Genomic DNA, 18,846 nt, shown 5'->3' on the forward strand with positions numbered 1-18,846 from the left:
ACTAGGTTTGTCGTCAATACTCCAAAACCAACTAGGGGTGGCACTAGATGCACTTACAGCGCTGCATGCATCATCATCCATTTCCGGCCGTTCCTTTTTTCCTTTCTTCTGCTTGCCCCCCTCTGTCCCTTCTTCATGTGGCACCATTCCCTTGCCATCGGGCACCATAACCTGAACTGGAAGGCCCCGGTTAGATGTCGTTTCCCCAGAATGGAGTCATTGAAATCCATGGAGTCCACCGCGCTACCAAAGGAGACCTGGAGCGTATCCAGCCCCCACAAAGCTGGTATCATATCCTCTCCCCTTGGCTTGTCACGGATCACAAGCGCCCCATTCTTCTTAACTGCAGCAGATTTTTTCGGCTGTGATGTTATCTTCTTCTTCCGCGGTCGCACAGATCCTTTTCCCGCTTCATGCTCCTGTGCTTCAAACTGTTGTTTCAGGCATTGCACTTTGCTGCACTCAGGTTGCTCCGTGCCCAGCCATAGCCGCATTTTCTCAACATGGTCTGCCAATTGGTCATCCTCCTCCTGCGGTGCCGTCGCCTCATTTTCCTCAAAACCATCCATAGTGTCCACCCTGGTTGGTATTTCATGTGAGCCCTCGTCTCGTCCCCTGGCATTCCCCGATGCTTGTGAGCGCGTAGCCGACGACGCACTCCCCAGAGAGAAGTCCATACTCCGTTTTGCTCGTGGTTGTCCTGGTGATGGCGTGAATACAGCTCTATGATCAAACTTTTTGAACGGGGAGCATCTCAGCGTAGAGTCATAGGCCTTGGTGGGTAGCCCAACCCTCTTCTTCTCGCACGCCTCCTTATCATGTCCCATGAACCCACAGTGAAAGCAAAAATGCGGTACCGGTTCATACTTTAACTGGAATTTCAATCATTTAGTGGTGCCCTTTGCATTAAACTCCAGCGTCACCTCCTTCTGCAATCTTCTATTATACGGCAGCTTCACCCTCACCATTAGGAATTTCTGAGTCCCATGGCCCACCTGTGGAACATCCACCTCCAACACCTCACCCAGGGTTCCTCCCAAGGCTTCTCCATAAACCCTAGTTTGCTTCTTCCATGGCACATCAAACACTCGGACCCAAACCGGGACCGCTTCAAGCGTAGTCTCAGAGGGCTGCTCATCACCATTGAAAGGGGTGACTAGCAGAGCATCACCATCATATATCCAAGGCCCCCATCTCGCCACAAATCTAAAGTCTCCCTCCGAGAACAGAGATATGATTATAGGGAGTAGACGAGTCTGAGCCTATAAATGGATTATCGCATTATCTTCTGGAAGCCACACAATGGACTGAGATGTGTAGGACCGTAGCACCCATGAATATTGGAGCGACTAATTTCGAAGTACGCAAGACTGCTAAGCGACGTGCATGTGTAACTATATATAGCTTTGTCTCCAAGACTTTGTGCACGTACCATATCCTGATGCTCTAATTAATTTTGGACCTTATCATCAATCCGCGAATGATCGGTCGTCACATTGTGCTAGTTGCTTTTCATTGCTTTTCAGAGAGAAGGAAATGAAGACACCTCTGTCTCTGTCTCTCTCTCACCGCACAAGGGCACAAGCAAGGTCCCTCTCTGTCTCTCGTTGCACACCGAGTCACCGAGCACTAGCTAGCGCGTCCGTTCCCATTCGAAATTCCGAATCCATGGAAGCTCGTAGTAGTAGTAAACTACTCTAGATGTATAATGTGTGTGCATGCGTCAGCTAGCTATATAGCGACTAGTGCCAAAGTTGGCGAGGCACCAAGCGCATTAAGAAGCTTTGCTTTGCGGTGGAAGCGTCTTCTCGCTTCTCAGCTGCATGAATGTTTTGGGTACGCCTGCGCTCACCAGTTGTCGGTTTGCCGCATACCAATCTCGAAATGCTACACGTACTCTACTCGCTCGAGATTGTGCAGCCTTTGTAATCTCCAAGATAGATGTCGGTTTGCCGCATACCAATCTCGAAATGGTACACGTACTCCACTCGCTCGAGCTCAGAATAGCATTTTCGAAGATAGAGATGCTATTGCGAAAGCAGAGTTTCTCAGCCGAGCTCAAACCAGCTCGGGTGAATAGTAAAATTGAAAAAAAACAAAAAAATTCAAAAAAAACTGAAAAAAAAATTATGACAAAAGTTTCAAGTGCTTGCAAAAATTCTTCAAGGATCACATTCCTAGAAGGTGTGGTAAAAAATCGATACTCTGAAAATGCTATTTTCAAAAACACTTTGGAGCACTGATTTTGTTTTTTGTTTTTTGTTTTGCCACGCCTTACAGGAATGTGATTCCATAACAAAAATATTCAAGCACTTGAAACTTTTGTCAATGTTTGTAAAAAAATCAGATTTTTTTGAATTTCTTTCCATTTTACTGTTCACCGGGCTCATTTGAGCTCGAGAGCAGAAGGGCACTTTCGTGATGTGCTATATTCCTACTGAGTGCCATTCTCCTCCCTCCGAGACAGTACTTGTCCAACAACCCTAACGGCCAGTTTGGCAATAGCATGTGCACATCGACATAACCCAATAGAATATCACATGAAAACCAGGTTTAGGTGAAAATGGATGAAAACCATGCGAAAACGATATTTTGAAGTTTTCAAAAAATTCTCAAATTATACTTCATGTGAAATATTAGGAATTTTGTGTTCTATTAGCATGTGAAATTCGTAAGTTCAAACACATTAGCATTTACGTGGTACAAGAAAACAAAAATCAAAATTGAATAGTGTCGAATAGTAAATGCCGCTATGCGTTGCTGAATTTGTTCTTTTCATACCTCATAAATAGTAATCTGTTTGAATTTGGAATTTTGCAAGGCAATAGAATATCATCCTCTTAACATTTAAAAAATGGATTATTATTTTTAGAAACTTTCAAATGTGGTTTTTATGAAGTTTTCTTCGAAACTTGGTTTCCATGTGATATTCTTTTGTGCCCATAATGGATCAGCCGACGGTCTAGCCAAAATCTCACTCTACTGTTGTATGTAAAGAAAATAGAACCCATTGTACGTGTGATCCTTCCACGCGTAGATCGGCATTTTGTCCGCAAATGACCCCATTTAGATGTAGTATTTGTGCGGGAAGCGAGTGGTGGGATGCCGGTTTTAGTAAGCTTCTTGAACCTTTCACCTTGTGACGAGGACATTACTACCGTTGTTATGCCCGTAGCCCCTGCTACTACACCAATTGAATCAATTATTAGAGCTCGTGCACGCTAATTAAATTACCAAATACTTTCGTTTCTTGGAACCAATTCTAATGTTCATGAGAATATAATGTTGCCTAATTTACACACTTTTATATTGCTTAGAATTAAGGGGCCAAGCACGGACAAGAGGGATGCATATTGGAACATAATCAAGCATAGAGATGAAGACACGTGCACAGGAACAAGAATGGAGTTTCTAGTGGAGATTACAACACTTTGAAGTCACCATGATGACATATAAGGACCTAGATGAAGTAAACAAGATGACCTTTCATAAATTCCGTCCATAGATTTCTATAGGTGTTGCACCACCTTGTTTTTCGGCCAGACTCATGTAATTCTGAAATACCTCTTTATAGGTTGTTTTACAGTTCGTATAGATAGGGAAAATGACATAGGATGGGTTTTAGTCCCACTTTGTCAAGGATGAATGAAATTCCCCTCTGTCTTCATATAAATACAGTCATTAGGTCATCCTTTTATACTTGGGTTTTGTTAGTTAAAAGTTAGTCATTATAGAAATTTCGCGTACTTTGCTTGTGTCCAACGACCAAGCCAAGACCGCTTTTCGTAATCCCACTTTCATCAATAAAACTTTCATCTTTATTTGCAATATCCAGATTGCAAACATTAGTTATTTCTTGTTCTTCATTTGCTAAGATCCAGAATTAGATCTTTATGGTCAGGTTGATCATGCTTCGGCATGGATAATAACTTCTCAGAGTTGATTTAGCATGCTATCGCATCAGACCTCTCACTAAATGGTCTGGCCCAAGTGCGTGGGAGGCCACGGCATCGTTTTAAAAAAACCTGGCATTTGTTTTCATTTATTTTCTTTTCTTTACATTCTTTTAGACCTCCAAATATTATGCATAAATATATTACAAAAAACACGTAACATAAAAACATTTTTAAAAAATGTTAATTAAGCATATGAAAAATGTCAAATGTGTATAATGAAAATGATTCTCAGGTATACTAAAAATATACAATATGTGTAAAAGGTTGATCATGTATTTAAAAATTGCTATTCAAGCATTTAAAAAAATAAAGACGTATCTGAAATATTTAATCAAGCATTAGAAAAATGTTAAATTTGTATATAGACAATCTTGATCATTTATTCAAAATATGTCAAACTTGTATTTAAAAAATGTTGATCAAGTATTTGAAAATGTTAAAATCTGTATAGAAAAAAAGTTGACCATGTATTCTCAAAATGTTAAACTTCTATTTGAAAAATAATAATAAAGCATTTGAAAAATGCTAAAAATTTCTATAGAAAATATCTTGACCATGTATTCCAAAAATGCTAACCAAGCATTGAAAAAATATTAAACATGCATAAAAAATGTCTCTCATGTATGCAAAAACAATTATAAAAAGAATACATAATGTGTGTGAAAAAAGTTGATCATGTATTTAAAAAATGTGAATCAAACATTTAAAAAAATATTAATCAAGCACTGGAAAAATGTTAAATAAGTATTCAAAACTGTTAGTAAAGCTTTAGAAAAATGTTAACTATATATAAAAAAATTGACCATGTATTATAAAAAGTTAATCAAGCAATTGAAAAAAGTCTAAATGTGTATAAAAAACGTTGACCATGTGTAAAAAATGTTAAAATTGTAGTTAAAAACCGTTAAATATGTATTAGAAAAATATTCTTTGTGTATACAAAAATGTAGAGTGAAAACAAAAAGGAAACATGAAAACCAACAAGGGAAAAAAAGAAAAAAGAAAACCAAAGAGAGAAGTGCAAAATAAAAGAAAACAGTTAAAACCAATAAAGAAACAAAGAAAAACAATTAAACATTGCAAACCAATGAAAAAAGAAGGGAATGAGAAAGAAAAGAAAACCTGATGAGAACCGAAAAACCAAAAAGAAAAACACGTGAAAAAGAAAATTTAAAGAAAACCAGTTAAATAGAAAAAGAAATGAAGAAAAACCAAAGAAAATCAACGAAGATGGAAAAAAGAAAGCCAAAGAAAGGCAAAGAGAAAAACTAGTGAAAACCTAGAATAAACAAGGAAACTGAGAAAAACAAAGGAAACTGAAGTTATATCAAAAAATATAGGAAATACAAAGAAATCCGGTTAGAGAAATACAGATACCCGGGGCAGGAGCGAACATACAGCGAGCGATCCCGGAGCAGGAGCGAGCAAACTGTGCGAATAACTTCGTTAATGAGCCGGTCCACTAGCGATGCGCCTGACACGAGAGCTCATTCCATCTCGCTGATTAATAATAACAAAGCTTGGCTATTTTTTTATCTTTATCATTACTACTTAAAAAAAAAGTAAGATTCTTATTTCATCTTTTCTTTCCATCATCCCTTCGTCCAACTGTCCACGTATATGATAATCAAGCATCTTAATTTACTTATCATCTGAACCAGTTCCACTTTAATTTACTTATCAAACTTGTAATCAAAATATAAAGTAATTCACAGTCAGAATTTGATGAATATTTATTTACACAATCGCATTATTATTGACACGTAAATTACAAGTTAACATACTAGAATATTTATACCCCATTACAACGCACGGGCATTGTCTAGTTTACTCAAAAAAAAAATCTCGCTGATATAGCTCTCGCCGGCGACATGCCATGTGGCTATGTCCCACATGTTGCGAGTCGCCTAAAGGGCGCCACAGGTGGCCCGACCCAGTAGGACGTGCACATCATGCTGACGTCACTCTAATTTTTTTGTTTTACTTTTATTTCTATTTTAAATATGTATATTACAAAAACTTTATTTTAATTAAGCAATTTAAAACCAGGAATTTCAAAATATGTTAAATAATCACGTGTTCCAAAAAAATGCCAAAATTTTCAAAAATGTCTGTACAACATTTAAGAAAAGTTTGGGTAGTTTAAGAAAATGTTTAACACCATTAAAAAAATTACAGCGTGTATTTTAAACTGTTACCCAGTATTTCAAAAAGTGTTCCAAAACATGTATAGATCATGTATTCTAAAAAATCTAACGTGTGTCAGAAAAATTGTTCATGTGTGCTATATAAATATAAATTTTATACCGAGAAAAAAGTTGACATGAGGTCAAAAAAACCCCAAAACCACTAATAAACAAAAAAGAAAAGTAATAAAACCATAGAAAACCAAGAAAGAAGCAAAGAAAACCAAAAGTACAATGAAGAAAGAAAGAAAAACCAAGAAAAATCATTGAGAATGCAAAAACACAAAAAATGAAATGAAGAAAAAAACTTAAAAAACAGTGAAAAAGAAGTAAAACCAATGAATAAACAAAAAAAGGAAAAATGAAGAAAATTGGACCGAGCGAACCTACAGCGACTGAGCGACAGCGATGACTGCGCTAAATGGATCGGTCCGCTAGTGGTTGCCCATAAGCGAGTCCTATTTGGAATCGGTACAGGCGACACATAGCTGTCACAGCGATTACACACAGTAGCGCCCACATCTGTCGACCAAACGTGTAACCCTATCCAAGTAGATTCTACAACCTCCTCTACCGTTTATTCTGTGTTTTCTTTTGCAAGTTTTACGGTGTTTTTATTTATTTATTTTATTAGTTTTACTTCCTTTCAAGTTTAGAAACTCGTGTGCATTTTTTGTATTCAGTAATTTTAAAAAAAATTGGGAACATTTTTAAAGTTCATGAAAATATTTTAAGTTGACAAATATTTTTGAAATTTGATGTTTCTCTGAAATTCATGGAATCAACAAATCAGTAAATATATTAAAATTCATGAACATTTTCAAAATTGACATACATTCTTAAAATTCATGATTTTTTTAAGTTCTTGATTACTTTAAAATTATTGAACAGTTTATAAATCTGTGATTTAAAAAATATGGGCAATTTCTAAATTTTGTAGATATGTTTTAGAATAGATAGAAAGTATTTGAACAGAAAATCGGCCAAAATAACAAAGGCTGAAAAAATGATCGAAAAGAAATGTGAGAAAATAGGTATGTTGAGCTCACTATCCAGTATTGGGTAAGCCTAGTTGGCACACGGAGGGTGCGCGATTGTTCACCTCCCCTCGTCTTAAAGGCTGATTAGGAGGACTCCTATTGTACCTGATATATTTTTCAGTTTTGTAGGTTCGGCAATGACGGTTGGCGGGGGTGGAAATTCCTCCCGACAAATTTCTCTAGGTTGGGAGGTGGATTGGGAGTCTGCAAAGTTTCACTCCTAACCACTTCTGCAAGGCGACGAGATAGGTGAACACAATTTCCTACCTCCTTCCTTGGTGGCAACGCCTCCCTTCCCTGCCTCCTCCATCGTTGGCTCTGGCAACGAGAGGGGTTGGGAGCCCTTGTGGTTTGGCTCCGGCTGTAGATAGGGTAGGTTTCGTGTGGGGCAGTTGCTTCTGGCGGTGACGGTAGCAACGGATCCAAGAATAATGCCCGAACTCCAGTCCCGTCTTGATGGTGTCCATGTTGGCGTGAAGGAGTCGATGGGCTCAGTCTCCTGTCACCCCTTTTCGGTCGACGGGTTTAGGACCTCGGCCGGTGGCAGTCGTCCCAGGCGGCGTCACCGGTTGGCGAGAGAGAATGGTGGTTCCATATTTAGGTTTGAGGATTGATGACGGCGGATCTGGCGCTCGGCCTCGACGATGTCGACGGCTAACGGTGACTCCAGGACTTGTGGAGGGTGGGGATGATCATCGGTCAACGCGCCATAGCGACAAAGGCCAAACTTGAGATGATCCTCGGTCGACGCATCACAACAAGGCAACTTTTTTTTCTAACGCACATGAGGAGCATATCACTCACGCACAATGTATGGAGTACACTACTCTTTTAAAAATTGTTGAAAAAATGGTACCTTGCTAGACAGATTGGTAAAAAACTGAAGATGTACTGTACAACCATAGGATGTTAAGATTGCATAAGAAACCGGATGGCAGATCAGTTGAGAACTCCGATAGTGTTGCTCGCCAGTTGACCCCCCTCCGTCCGTGGCGGGGCCCCCCCGCTGCTCATCACCATTGAAAGGGGTGACTAGCAGAGCATCACCATCATATATCCAAGGCCCCCATCTCGCCACAAATCTAAAGTCTCCCTCCGAGAACAGAGATATGATTATAGGGAGTAGACGAGTCTGAGCCTATAAATGGATTATCGCATTATCTTCTGGAAGCCACACAATGGACTGAGATGTGTAGGACCGTAGCACCCATGAATATTGGAGCGACTAATTTCGAAGTACGCAAGACTGCTAAGCGACGTGCATGTGTAACTATATATAGCTTTGTCTCCAAGACTTTGTGCACGTACCATATCCTGATGCTCTAATTAATTTTGGACCTTATCATCAATCCGCGAATGATCGGTCGTCACATTGTGCTAGTTGCTTTTCATTGCTTTTCAGAGAGAAGGAAATGAAGACACCTCTGTCTCTGTCTCTCTCTCACCGCACAAGGGCACAAGCAAGGTCCCTCTCTGTCTCTCGTTGCACACCGAGTCACCGAGCACTAGCTAGCGCGTCCGTTCCCATTCGAAATTCCGAATCCATGGAAGCTCGTAGTAGTAGTAAACTACTCTAGATGTATAATGTGTGTGCATGCGTCAGCTAGCTATATAGCGACTAGTGCCAAAGTTGGCGAGGCACCAAGCGCATTAAGAAGCTTTGCTTTGCGGTGGAAGCGTCTTCTCGCTTCTCAGCTGCATGAATGTTTTGGGTACGCCTGCGCTCACCAGTTGTCGGTTTGCCGCATACCAATCTCGAAATGCTACACGTACTCTACTCGCTCGAGATTGTGCAGCCTTTGTAATCTCCAAGATAGATGTCGGTTTGCCGCATACCAATCTCGAAATGGTACACGTACTCCACTCGCTCGAGCACAGAATAGCATTTTCGAAGATAGAGATGCTATTGCGAAAGCAGAGTTTCTCAGCCGAGCTCAAACCAGCTCGGGTGAATAGTAAAATTGAAAAAAAAACAAAAAAATTCAAAAAAAACTGAAAAAAAAATTATGACAAAAGTTTCAAGTGCTTGCAAAAATTCTTCAAGGATCACATTCCTAGAAGGTGTGGTAAAAAATCGATACTCTGAAAATGCTATTTTCAAAAACACTTTGGAGCACTGATTTTGTTTTTTGTTTTTTGTTTTGCCACGCCTTACAGGAATGTGATTCCATAACAAAAATATTCAAGCACTTGAAACTTTTGTCAATGTTTGTAAAAAAATCAGATTTTTTTGAATTTCTTTCCATTTTACTGTTCACCGGGCTCATTTGAGCTCGAGAGCAGAAGGGCACTTTCGTGATGTGCTATATTCCTACTGAGTGCCATTCTCCTCCCTCCGAGACAGTACTTGTCCAACAACCCTAACGGCCAGTTTGGCAATAGCATGTGCACATCGACATAACCCAATAGAATATCACATGAAAACCAGGTTTAGGTGAAAATGGATGAAAACCATGCGAAAACGATATTTTGAAGTTTTCAAAAAATTCTCAAATTATACTTCATGTGAAATATTAGGAATTTTGTGTTCTATTAGCATGTGAAATTCGTAAGTTCAAACACATTAGCATTTACGTGGTACAAGAAAACAAAAATCAAAATTGAATAGTGTCGAATAGTAAATGCCGCTATGCGTTGCTGAATTTGTTCTTTTCATACCTCATAAATAGTAATCTGTTTGAATTTGGAATTTTGCAAGGCAATAGAATATCATCCTCTTAACATTTAAAAAATGGATTATTATTTTTAGAAACTTTCAAATGTGGTTTTTATGAAGTTTTCTTCGAAACTTGGTTTCCATGTGATATTCTTTTGTGCCCATAATGGATCAGCCGACGGTCTAGCCAAAATCTCACTCTACTGTTGTATGTAAAGAAAATAGAACCCATTGTACGTGTGATCCTTCCACGCGTAGATCGGCATTTTGTCCGCAAATGACCCCATTTAGATGTAGTATTTGTGCGGGAAGCGAGTGGTGGGATGCCGGTTTTAGTAAGCTTCTTGAACCTTTCACCTTGTGACGAGGACATTACTACCGTTGTTATGCCCGTAGCCCCTGCTACTACACCAATTGAATCAATTATTAGAGCTCGTGCACGCTAATTAAATTACCAAATACTTTCGTTTCTTGGAACCAATTCTAATGTTCATGAGAATATAATGTTGCCTAATTTACACACTTTTATATTGCTTAGAATTAAGGGGCCAAGCACGGACAAGAGGGATGCATATTGGAACATAATCAAGCATAGAGATGAAGACACGTGCACAGGAACAAGAATGGAGTTTCTAGTGGAGATTACAACACTTTGAAGTCACCATGATGACATATAAGGACCTAGATGAAGTAAACAAGATGACCTTTCATAAATTCCGTCCATAGATTTCTATAGGTGTTGCACCACCTTGTTTTTCGGCCAGACTCATGTAATTCTGAAATACCTCTTTATAGGTTGTTTTACAGTTCGTATAGATAGGGAAAATGACATAGGATGGGTTTTAGTCCCACTTTGTCAAGGATGAATGAAATTCCCCTCTGTCTTCATATAAATACAGTCATTAGGTCATCCTTTTATACTTGGGTTTTGTTAGTTAAAAGTTAGTCATTATAGAAATTTCGCGTACTTTGCTTGTGTCCAACGACCAAGCCAAGACCGCTTTTCGTAATCCCACTTTCATCAATAAAACTTTCATCTTTATTTGCAATATCCAGATTGCAAACATTAGTTATTTCTTGTTCTTCATTTGCTAAGATCCAGAATTAGATCTTTATGGTCAGGTTGATCATGCTTCGGCATGGATAATAACTTCTCAGAGTTGATTTAGCATGCTATCGCATCAGACCTCTCACTAAATGGTCTGGCCCAAGTGCGTGGGAGGCCACGGCATCGTTTTAAAAAAACCTGGCATTTGTTTTCATTTATTTTCTTTTCTTTACATTCTTTTAGACCTCCAAATATTATGCATAAATATATTACAAAAAACACGTAACATAAAAACATTTTTAAAAAATGTTAATTAAGCATATGAAAAATGTCAAATGTGTATAGTGAAAATGATTCTCAGGTATACTAAAAATATACAATATGTGTAAAAGGTTGATCATGTATTTAAAAATTGCTATTCAAGCATTTAAAAAAATAAAGACGTATCTGAAATATTTAATCAAGCATTAGAAAAATGTTAAATTTGTATATAGACAATCTTGATCATTTATTCAAAATATGTCAAACTTGTATTTAAAAAAGTTGGATCAAGTATTTGAAAATGTTAAAATCTGTATAGAAAAAAGTTGACCATGTATTCTCAAAATGTTAAACTTCTATTTGAAAAATAATAATAAAGCATTTGAAAAATGCTAAAAATTTCTATAGAAAATATCTTGACCATGTATTCCAAAAATGCTAACCAAGCATTGAAAAAATATTAAACATGCATAAAAAATGTCTCTCATGTATGCAAAAACAATTATAAAAAGAATACATAATGTGTGTGAAAAAAGTTGATCATGTATTTAAAAAATGTGAATCAAACATTTAAAAAAATATTAATCAAGCACTGGAAAAATGTTAAATAAGTATTCAAAACTGTTAGTAAAGCTTTAGAAAAATGTTAACTATATATAAAAAAATTGACCATGTATTATAAAAAGTTAATCAAGCAATTGAAAAAAGTCTAAATGTGTATAAAAAACGTTGACCATGTGTAAAAAATGTTAAAATTGTAGTTAAAAACCGTTAAATATGTATTAGAAAAATATTCTTTGTGTATACAAAAATGTAGAGTGAAAACAAAAAGGAAACATGAAAACCAACAAGGGAAAAAAAGAAAAAAGAAAACCAAAGAGAGAAGTGCAAAATAAAAGAAAACAGTTAAAACCAATAAAGAAACAAAGAAAAACAATTAAACATTGCAAACCAATGAAAAAAGAAGGGAATGAGAAAGAAAAGAAAACCTGATGAGAACCGAAAAACCAAAAAGAAAAACACGTGAAAAAGAAAATTTAAAGAAAACCAGTTAAATAGAAAAAGAAATGAAGAAAAACCAAAGAAAATCAACGAAGATGGAAAAAAGAAAGCCAAAGAAAGGCAAAGAGAAAAACTAGTGAAAACCTAGAATAAACAAGGAAACTGAGAAAAACAAAGGAAACTGAAGTTATATCAAAAAATATAGGAAATACAAAGAAATCCGGTTAGAGAAATACAGATACCCGGGGCAGGAGCGAACATACAGCGAGCGATCCCGGAGCAGGAGCGAGCAAACTGTGCGAATAACTTCGTTAATGAGCCGGTCCACTAGCGATGCGCCTGACACGAGAGCTCATTCCATCTCGCTGATTAATAATAACAAAGCTTGGCTATTTTTTTATCTTTATCATTACTACTTAAAAAAAAAGTAAGATTCTTATTTCATCTTTTCTTTCCATCATCCCTTCGTCCAACTGTCCACGTATATGATAATCAAGCATCTTAATTTACTTATCATCTGAACCAGTTCCACTTTAATTTACTTATCAAACTTGTAATCAAAATATAAAGTAATTCACAGTCAGAATTTGATGAATATTTATTTACACAATCGCATTATTATTGACACGTAAATTACAAGTTAACATACTAGAATATTTATACCCCATTACAACGCACGGGCATTGTCTAGTTTACTCAAAAAAAAAATCTCGCTGATATAGCTCTCGCCGGCGACATGCCATGTGGCTATGTCCCACATGTTGCGAGTCGCCTAAAGGGCGCCACAGGTGGCCCGACCCAGTAGGACGTGCACATCATGCTGACGTCACTCTAATTTTTTTGTTTTACTTTTATTTCTATTTTAAATATGTATATTACAAAAACTTTATTTTAATTAAGCAATTTAAAACCAGGAATTTCAAAATATGTTAAATAATCACGTGTTCCAAAAAAATGCCAAAATTTTCAAAAATGTCTGTACAACATTTAAGAAAAGTTTGGGTAGTTTAAGAAAATGTTTAACACCATTAAAAAAATTACAGCGTGTATTTTAAACTGTTACCCAGTATTTCAAAAAGTGTTCCAAAACATGTATAGATCATGTATTCTAAAAAATCTAACGTGTGTCAGAAAAATTGTTCATGTGTGCTATATAAATATAAATTTTATACCGAGAAAAAAGTTGACATGAGGTCAAAAAAACCCCAAAACCACTAATAAACAAAAAAGAAAAGTAATAAAACCATAGAAAACCAAGAAAGAAGCAAAGAAAACCAAAAGTACAATGAAGAAAGAAAGAAAAACCAAGAAAAATCATTGAGAATGCAAAAACACAAAAAATGAAATGAAGAAAAAAACTTAAAAAACAGTGAAAAAGAAGTAAAACCAATGAATAAACAAAAAAAGGAAAAATGAAGAAAATTGGACCGAGCGAACCTACAGCGACTGAGCGACAGCGATGACTGCGCTAAATGGATCGGTCCGCTAGTGGTTGCCCATAAGCGAGTCCTATTTGGAATCGGTACAGGCGACACATAGCTGTCACAGCGATTACACACAGTAGCGCCCACATCTGTCGACCAAACGTGTAACCCTATCCAAGTAGATTCTACAACCTCCTCTACCGTTTATTCTGTGTTTTCTTTTGCAAGTTTTACGGTGTTTTTATTTATTTATTTTATTAGTTTTACTTCCTTTCAAGTTTAGAAACTCGTGTGCATTTTTTGTATTCAGTAATTTTAAAAAAAATTGGGAACATTTTTAAAGTTCATGAAAATATTTTAAGTTGACAAATATTTTTGAAATTTGATGTTTCTCTGAAATTCATGGAATCAACAAATCAGTAAATATATTAAAATTCATGAACATTTTCAAAATTGACATACATTCTTAAAATTCATGATTTTTTTAAGTTCTTGATTACTTTAAAATTATTGAACAGTTTATAAATCTGTGATTTAAAAAATATGGGCAATTTCTAAATTTTGTAGATATGTTTTAGAATAGATAGAAAGTATTTGAACAGAAAATCGGCCAAAATAACAAAGGCTGAAAAAATGATCGAAAAGAAATGTGAGAAAATAGGTATGTTGAGCTCACTATCCAGTATTGGGTAAGCCTAGTTGGCACACGGAGGGTGCGCGATTGTTCACCTCCCCTCGTCTTAAAGGCTGATTAGGAGGACTCCTATTGTACCTGATATATTTTTCAGTTTTGTAGGTTCGGCAATGACGGTTGGCGGGGGTGGAAATTCCTCCCGACAAATTTCTCTAGGTTGGGAGGTGGATTGGGAGTCTGCAAAGTTTCACTCCTAACCACTTCTGCAAGGCGACGAGATAGGTGAACACAATTTCCTACCTCCTTCCTTGGTGGCAACGCCTCCCTTCCCTGCCTCCTCCATCGTTGGCTCTGGCAACGAGAGGGGTTGGGAGCCCTTGTGGTTTGGCTCCGGCTGTAGATAGGGTAGGTTTCGTGTGGGGCAGTTGCTTCTGGCGGTGACGGTAGCAACGGATCCAAGAATAATGCCCGAACTCCAGTCCCGTCTTGATGGTGTCCATGTTGGCGTGAAGGAGTCGATGGGCTCAGTCTCCTGTCACCCCTTTTCGGTCGACGGGTTTAGGACCTCGGCCGGTGGCAGTCGTCCCAGGCGGCGTCACCGGTTGGCGAGAGAGAATGGTGGTTCCATATTTAGGTTTGAGGATTGATGACGGCGGATCTGGCGCTCGGCCTCGACGATGTCGACGGCTAACGGTGACTCCAGGACTTGTGGAGGGTGGGGATGATCATCGGTCAACGCGCCATAGCGACAAAGGCCAAACTTGAGATGATCCTCGGTCGACGCATCACAACAAGGCAACTTTTTTTTCTAACGCACATGAGGAGCATATCACTCACGCACAATGTATGGAGTACACTACTCTTTTAAAAATTGTTGAAAAAATGGTACCTTGCTAGACAGATTGGTAAAAAACTGAAGATGTACTGTACAACCATAGGATGTTAAGATTGCATAAGAAACCGGATGGCAGATCAGTTGAGAACTCCGATAGTGTTGCTCGCCAGTTGACCCCCCTCCGTCCGTGGCGGCTCTCCCGGCGGCCGCTCTGGCTGGCTTGTGCGCCTGATGTTTAACTCGAGCTGTAGGTACAAGACCGAGCTCAGATGTGGACTGTGTTCTCTATTAAATCTGAGGACCAGCAACGACGGCGCTCTCACCCCGCCGCTAGTGGGCACAGAGAGAGAACGTCTGACATCCTGGGCACAAGCACCTTCAAACTAAATCCCTGCAAACACCATGAACTTTCTGATCAATTTCTCCTTGAGCGCCGGTGGATACAGTTTTCAATTGCCCGCCAAACTCTCGGAACTGAATTCAGTCGAGCAGCAAATCTTGCCGCCAAAACAAAAAACTCTTTCAATCCTCTTGGGCGCCAAACTCCATGAGCGCCCAATTTGGACAAGAATTTAATTATGACAAACCTTTAATTTTTGGATAAGTGTTTTCAGCTTTTGAAAATGGGGCGGGAAATACAACCGCCAAATATTTCAAACATGCGCCAAGGAACCTGCCTTCCGCCATTTTTTTCACAACCTTTGCAATTACTGCCCAAGCCTCTGGTTGAAATTCAAAAGGACATGAATCTCAAAGATGCAAATCTAAGCAAAGGAATAGAGAGTGCAGGCAAAAGGAACACAATTGTTTATGCAACGCATTGTTCCATGTAAGTCACAGATGAGAAGATACAGCGACACACCCAGACCAACAACAACCGTCTACTTTGAAGCACACCCATCGATCCATCCCAGCTACATACAACAATTTAAGCAAGGCGACGCGCCTCCTACGCCTTCTTGGGGGACTTGGCGGTCTTCTTCGGCGACTTGGGCTCCTTGGTTGCCTTCTCGACCATCTTCTTGGGGAGCAGCACCGGGTTGATCTTGGGGACCACGCCGCCATGCGCAATGGTGACGCCGGCGAGCAGCTTGCCGAGCTCCTCGTCGTTCCTGACGGCGAGCAGCAGGTGGCGGGGGATGATGATGCGGCTCTTCTTGTTGTCCTTCGCGGCGTTGCCCGCGAGCTCCAGCAGCTCGGCGGCGAGGTACTCGAGGACGGACGCGAGGTAGACGGGGGCGCCGGTGCCGACGCGCTGGGCGTAGCGGCCCTTCTTGAGGTAGCGCCCGATGCGGCTGACGGGGAACTGGAGCCCGGCCTTGACGGACCGCGACACGGACTTCTTCCTGGGGCCGCCCGCCTTGCACCCAGCCGCGCCCTTCTTCGTCTTCCCTGTGGTGATGGTGGCTGAGGCGTCCATGGCAAACTGCTGCACTGGAAGGGAAAGGATTCGGGAAGTGGGGAGATGAGATGTGGCGATTGGAGATTGCGGAGTGTGCTGATGACCGGGAAGAGGAGGAGGGGAGTATTTAAACTGGAATGCAGGGGAGTTTAGAGCTTTATTCAACCTTTTTTTTTTCTCGAATATGCATCAGTGTGCGTGTCATATATTTAAGGGGGGAAAGGGAAAGACTCCCTCCATGTTCAAAATGTTACAAGAATATTTACAGGTGGCTCATAGCCACTCCACAGCATACTACAGTCTACTACTCGACACTACCCCACGTTGCGAGGCCATCAAAGAACGCCTCAACTTCCCCTCTTAGTAGCCCTGCCTGTTTCCATGCTCGGGCCTCTCACTGCTTCGCAGCACCTATCCCGTAGGTGGCGTCGCTCCATCGAAGACCATGGCATTGCGGTGCGTCCACGGCTCCCATAAGACAAGGATGCAAATTGGCCTTGCTAACTTCTTATGTTGTCCACTTTATTCTTGTCGAATGCACCACTCGGGTAGTGTCTCATTTGTTGTAGGGGTTCTGTCCGATTGCCCCATAGTCAGGCATACCCTTGCCCAAACCTCCCGTGTGAACACACACCCAATTATGATGTGGGTCATGGTTTCATCGTGTTGGTTGCATAGTGGGCATGAACTCTGGTGAGGAAGTCCCCTGCGTGCTAGTCGGTCAAAGGTCCAACATCTATTCTTGATGGCCAGCAAACAAAGAAACGTTTCTGCAGTGGCGCCCTGGACTTCCAGGTGAAATCTGCCGTAGGCGCGACCTGGAGACCGGAGAACTTGGCCGCGTAAACAGATCGCGCCGAGAACATGCCATCCTTCTCCCATGCCCACTTGATACTGTCCTGCGTGGCAAGCTGGAGGTCAATCGCATCCACTCGTTTAGATCCAGGAATTGCCGAAGCATGGTTGTCGTAAGTTCTGGCCCAATGTCTAGAGCCCAAGTGTGATCCGCCAGAGCTTCAACGACCGTGCGAGTTGATCTAGTTTGCCTTGCCACCGTTGTGCATAGTAGGGGTGCTAGCTCCTCCACTCGGTATCCGTCGAGCCATCTATCTTCCTAGAAGAGCTCTACCTCACCATTCCCCATGGTGATTGTAGTTGCTGCGCGAAAAAGTGCCATCGATTCTGTCAGCACGGAAATCCTGAACCGAGACCATGGCCTGGACTGATCAGTACGCTGCAACCACGGCCATCTCACCGACATGGCAGTGTTCAACCATCGCAGGTTCGCTATTCTGAGACCGCCCGCCCACTTTGGGCGGCAAACAGAGTCTCATGCCATAGCGTAGTTTTCGCCCCTGGCCTCCATCTTGCCACACCACAGGAAACCTCGACATATCTTCGTTAATGCCGTCATAGTTCTTGGAGGTATCTGAAGTGCCATCATCGCATGGATCGGAAGTGCGCACAGTACTGAGAGGATAAGTATGAGCCGACCAATCTTGGGCAAGGTAGCCGCCTTCCAGTTGGGTAGACGACTAGCAAATTGTTCCACCAGATACTGAAACTGTGCAGCGGTGGCCTTCCTGATTCTGAGTGGAAGGCCTAGGTACTTGCATGGGAAATATGCACTTGTGCATGCTAGTGTGCGGCAAACCGAGTCCAACTCCACGCGTGAGCACCTAATGGGTAGTGTCGCGCTTTGGGATAGATTTACCATGAGGCCCGAGGCTGCCCCGAAGAGTGTCAGGATCTCCCGATACGCCCTTTGTAGAAGATATTCCCTAGAGGCAATAATAAATGATATTATTTATCTCCGAGTTCATAATTATGTTTATGTTCCATGCTATAACTGCAATGATTCTCGAGTCTGCAATATCCACGAGGCTCGGAGGAAGACTCATATGCACGTGTGGAATAATAAACGGTAAGAAGTATTCCTAGTCTGGCCTCTAAGACTAGCTCAAGTGTTGCATGATGGTTCTGTTTTCCTGATCATGGGCGTGTCTATGCCAACAATTTTAAGGGCACAATGTTAAGAGAACATTTGTGTTGAATCGACCCGGATTGATGTTATGCTATGAGATTCATTCGTCACAAATTAATGGTACATAACACAGAGATGGTTAATGTTTGCATGATTCCTTAGACCATGAGAGTATTGAGTTTCTTCATGCTTGTTTCATGAACTTTGGGGTTTGCTAAACGTCATCCGTAAATGGGTGGCTATTACGGCGGCTTACGGGTTCATGGAAAAGTATGTCAAGTAACTTGATAGCTCAAGATTGGGATTTGCTCCTCCGACGATGGAGAGATATTCTCGACCTCTCGGTGTTACGGTATCCATAATCGTCTGGCCAGACACCTTGTGATTTGATCACTGGGATGCCGGAACACGGAAACAC

General features: G+C 40.3%; 1 protein-coding gene across 1 annotated transcript; it reads right to left on the minus strand.

Moving 5' to 3' along the window:
• Positions 1–15,826: 15,826 nt before the first annotated feature.
• On the minus strand, positions 15,827–16,558 carry LOC125530563 (histone H2A-like). The gene has a single exon (XM_048694944.1). It carries the CDS (start codon positions 16,460–16,462, stop codon positions 15,992–15,994), a length of 471 nt encoding a protein of 156 aa, XP_048550901.1. The 5' UTR covers positions 16,463–16,558; the 3' UTR covers positions 15,827–15,991.
• Positions 16,559–18,846: the final 2,288 nt, after the last annotated feature.

The sequence above is a fragment of the Triticum urartu genome, unplaced genomic scaffold (assembly GCF_003073215.2).
Source record: "Triticum urartu cultivar G1812 unplaced genomic scaffold, Tu2.1 TuUngrouped_contig_6403, whole genome shotgun sequence".
Lineage (NCBI taxonomy): Eukaryota > Viridiplantae > Streptophyta > Magnoliopsida > Poales > Poaceae > Triticum > Triticum urartu.

Coding starts and splice junctions, on each gene's coding strand:
- LOC125530563 (XM_048694944.1), bottom strand. CDS start 16,462: ATGGACGCCTCAGCCACCATCACCACAGGGAAGACGAAGAAGGGCGCG.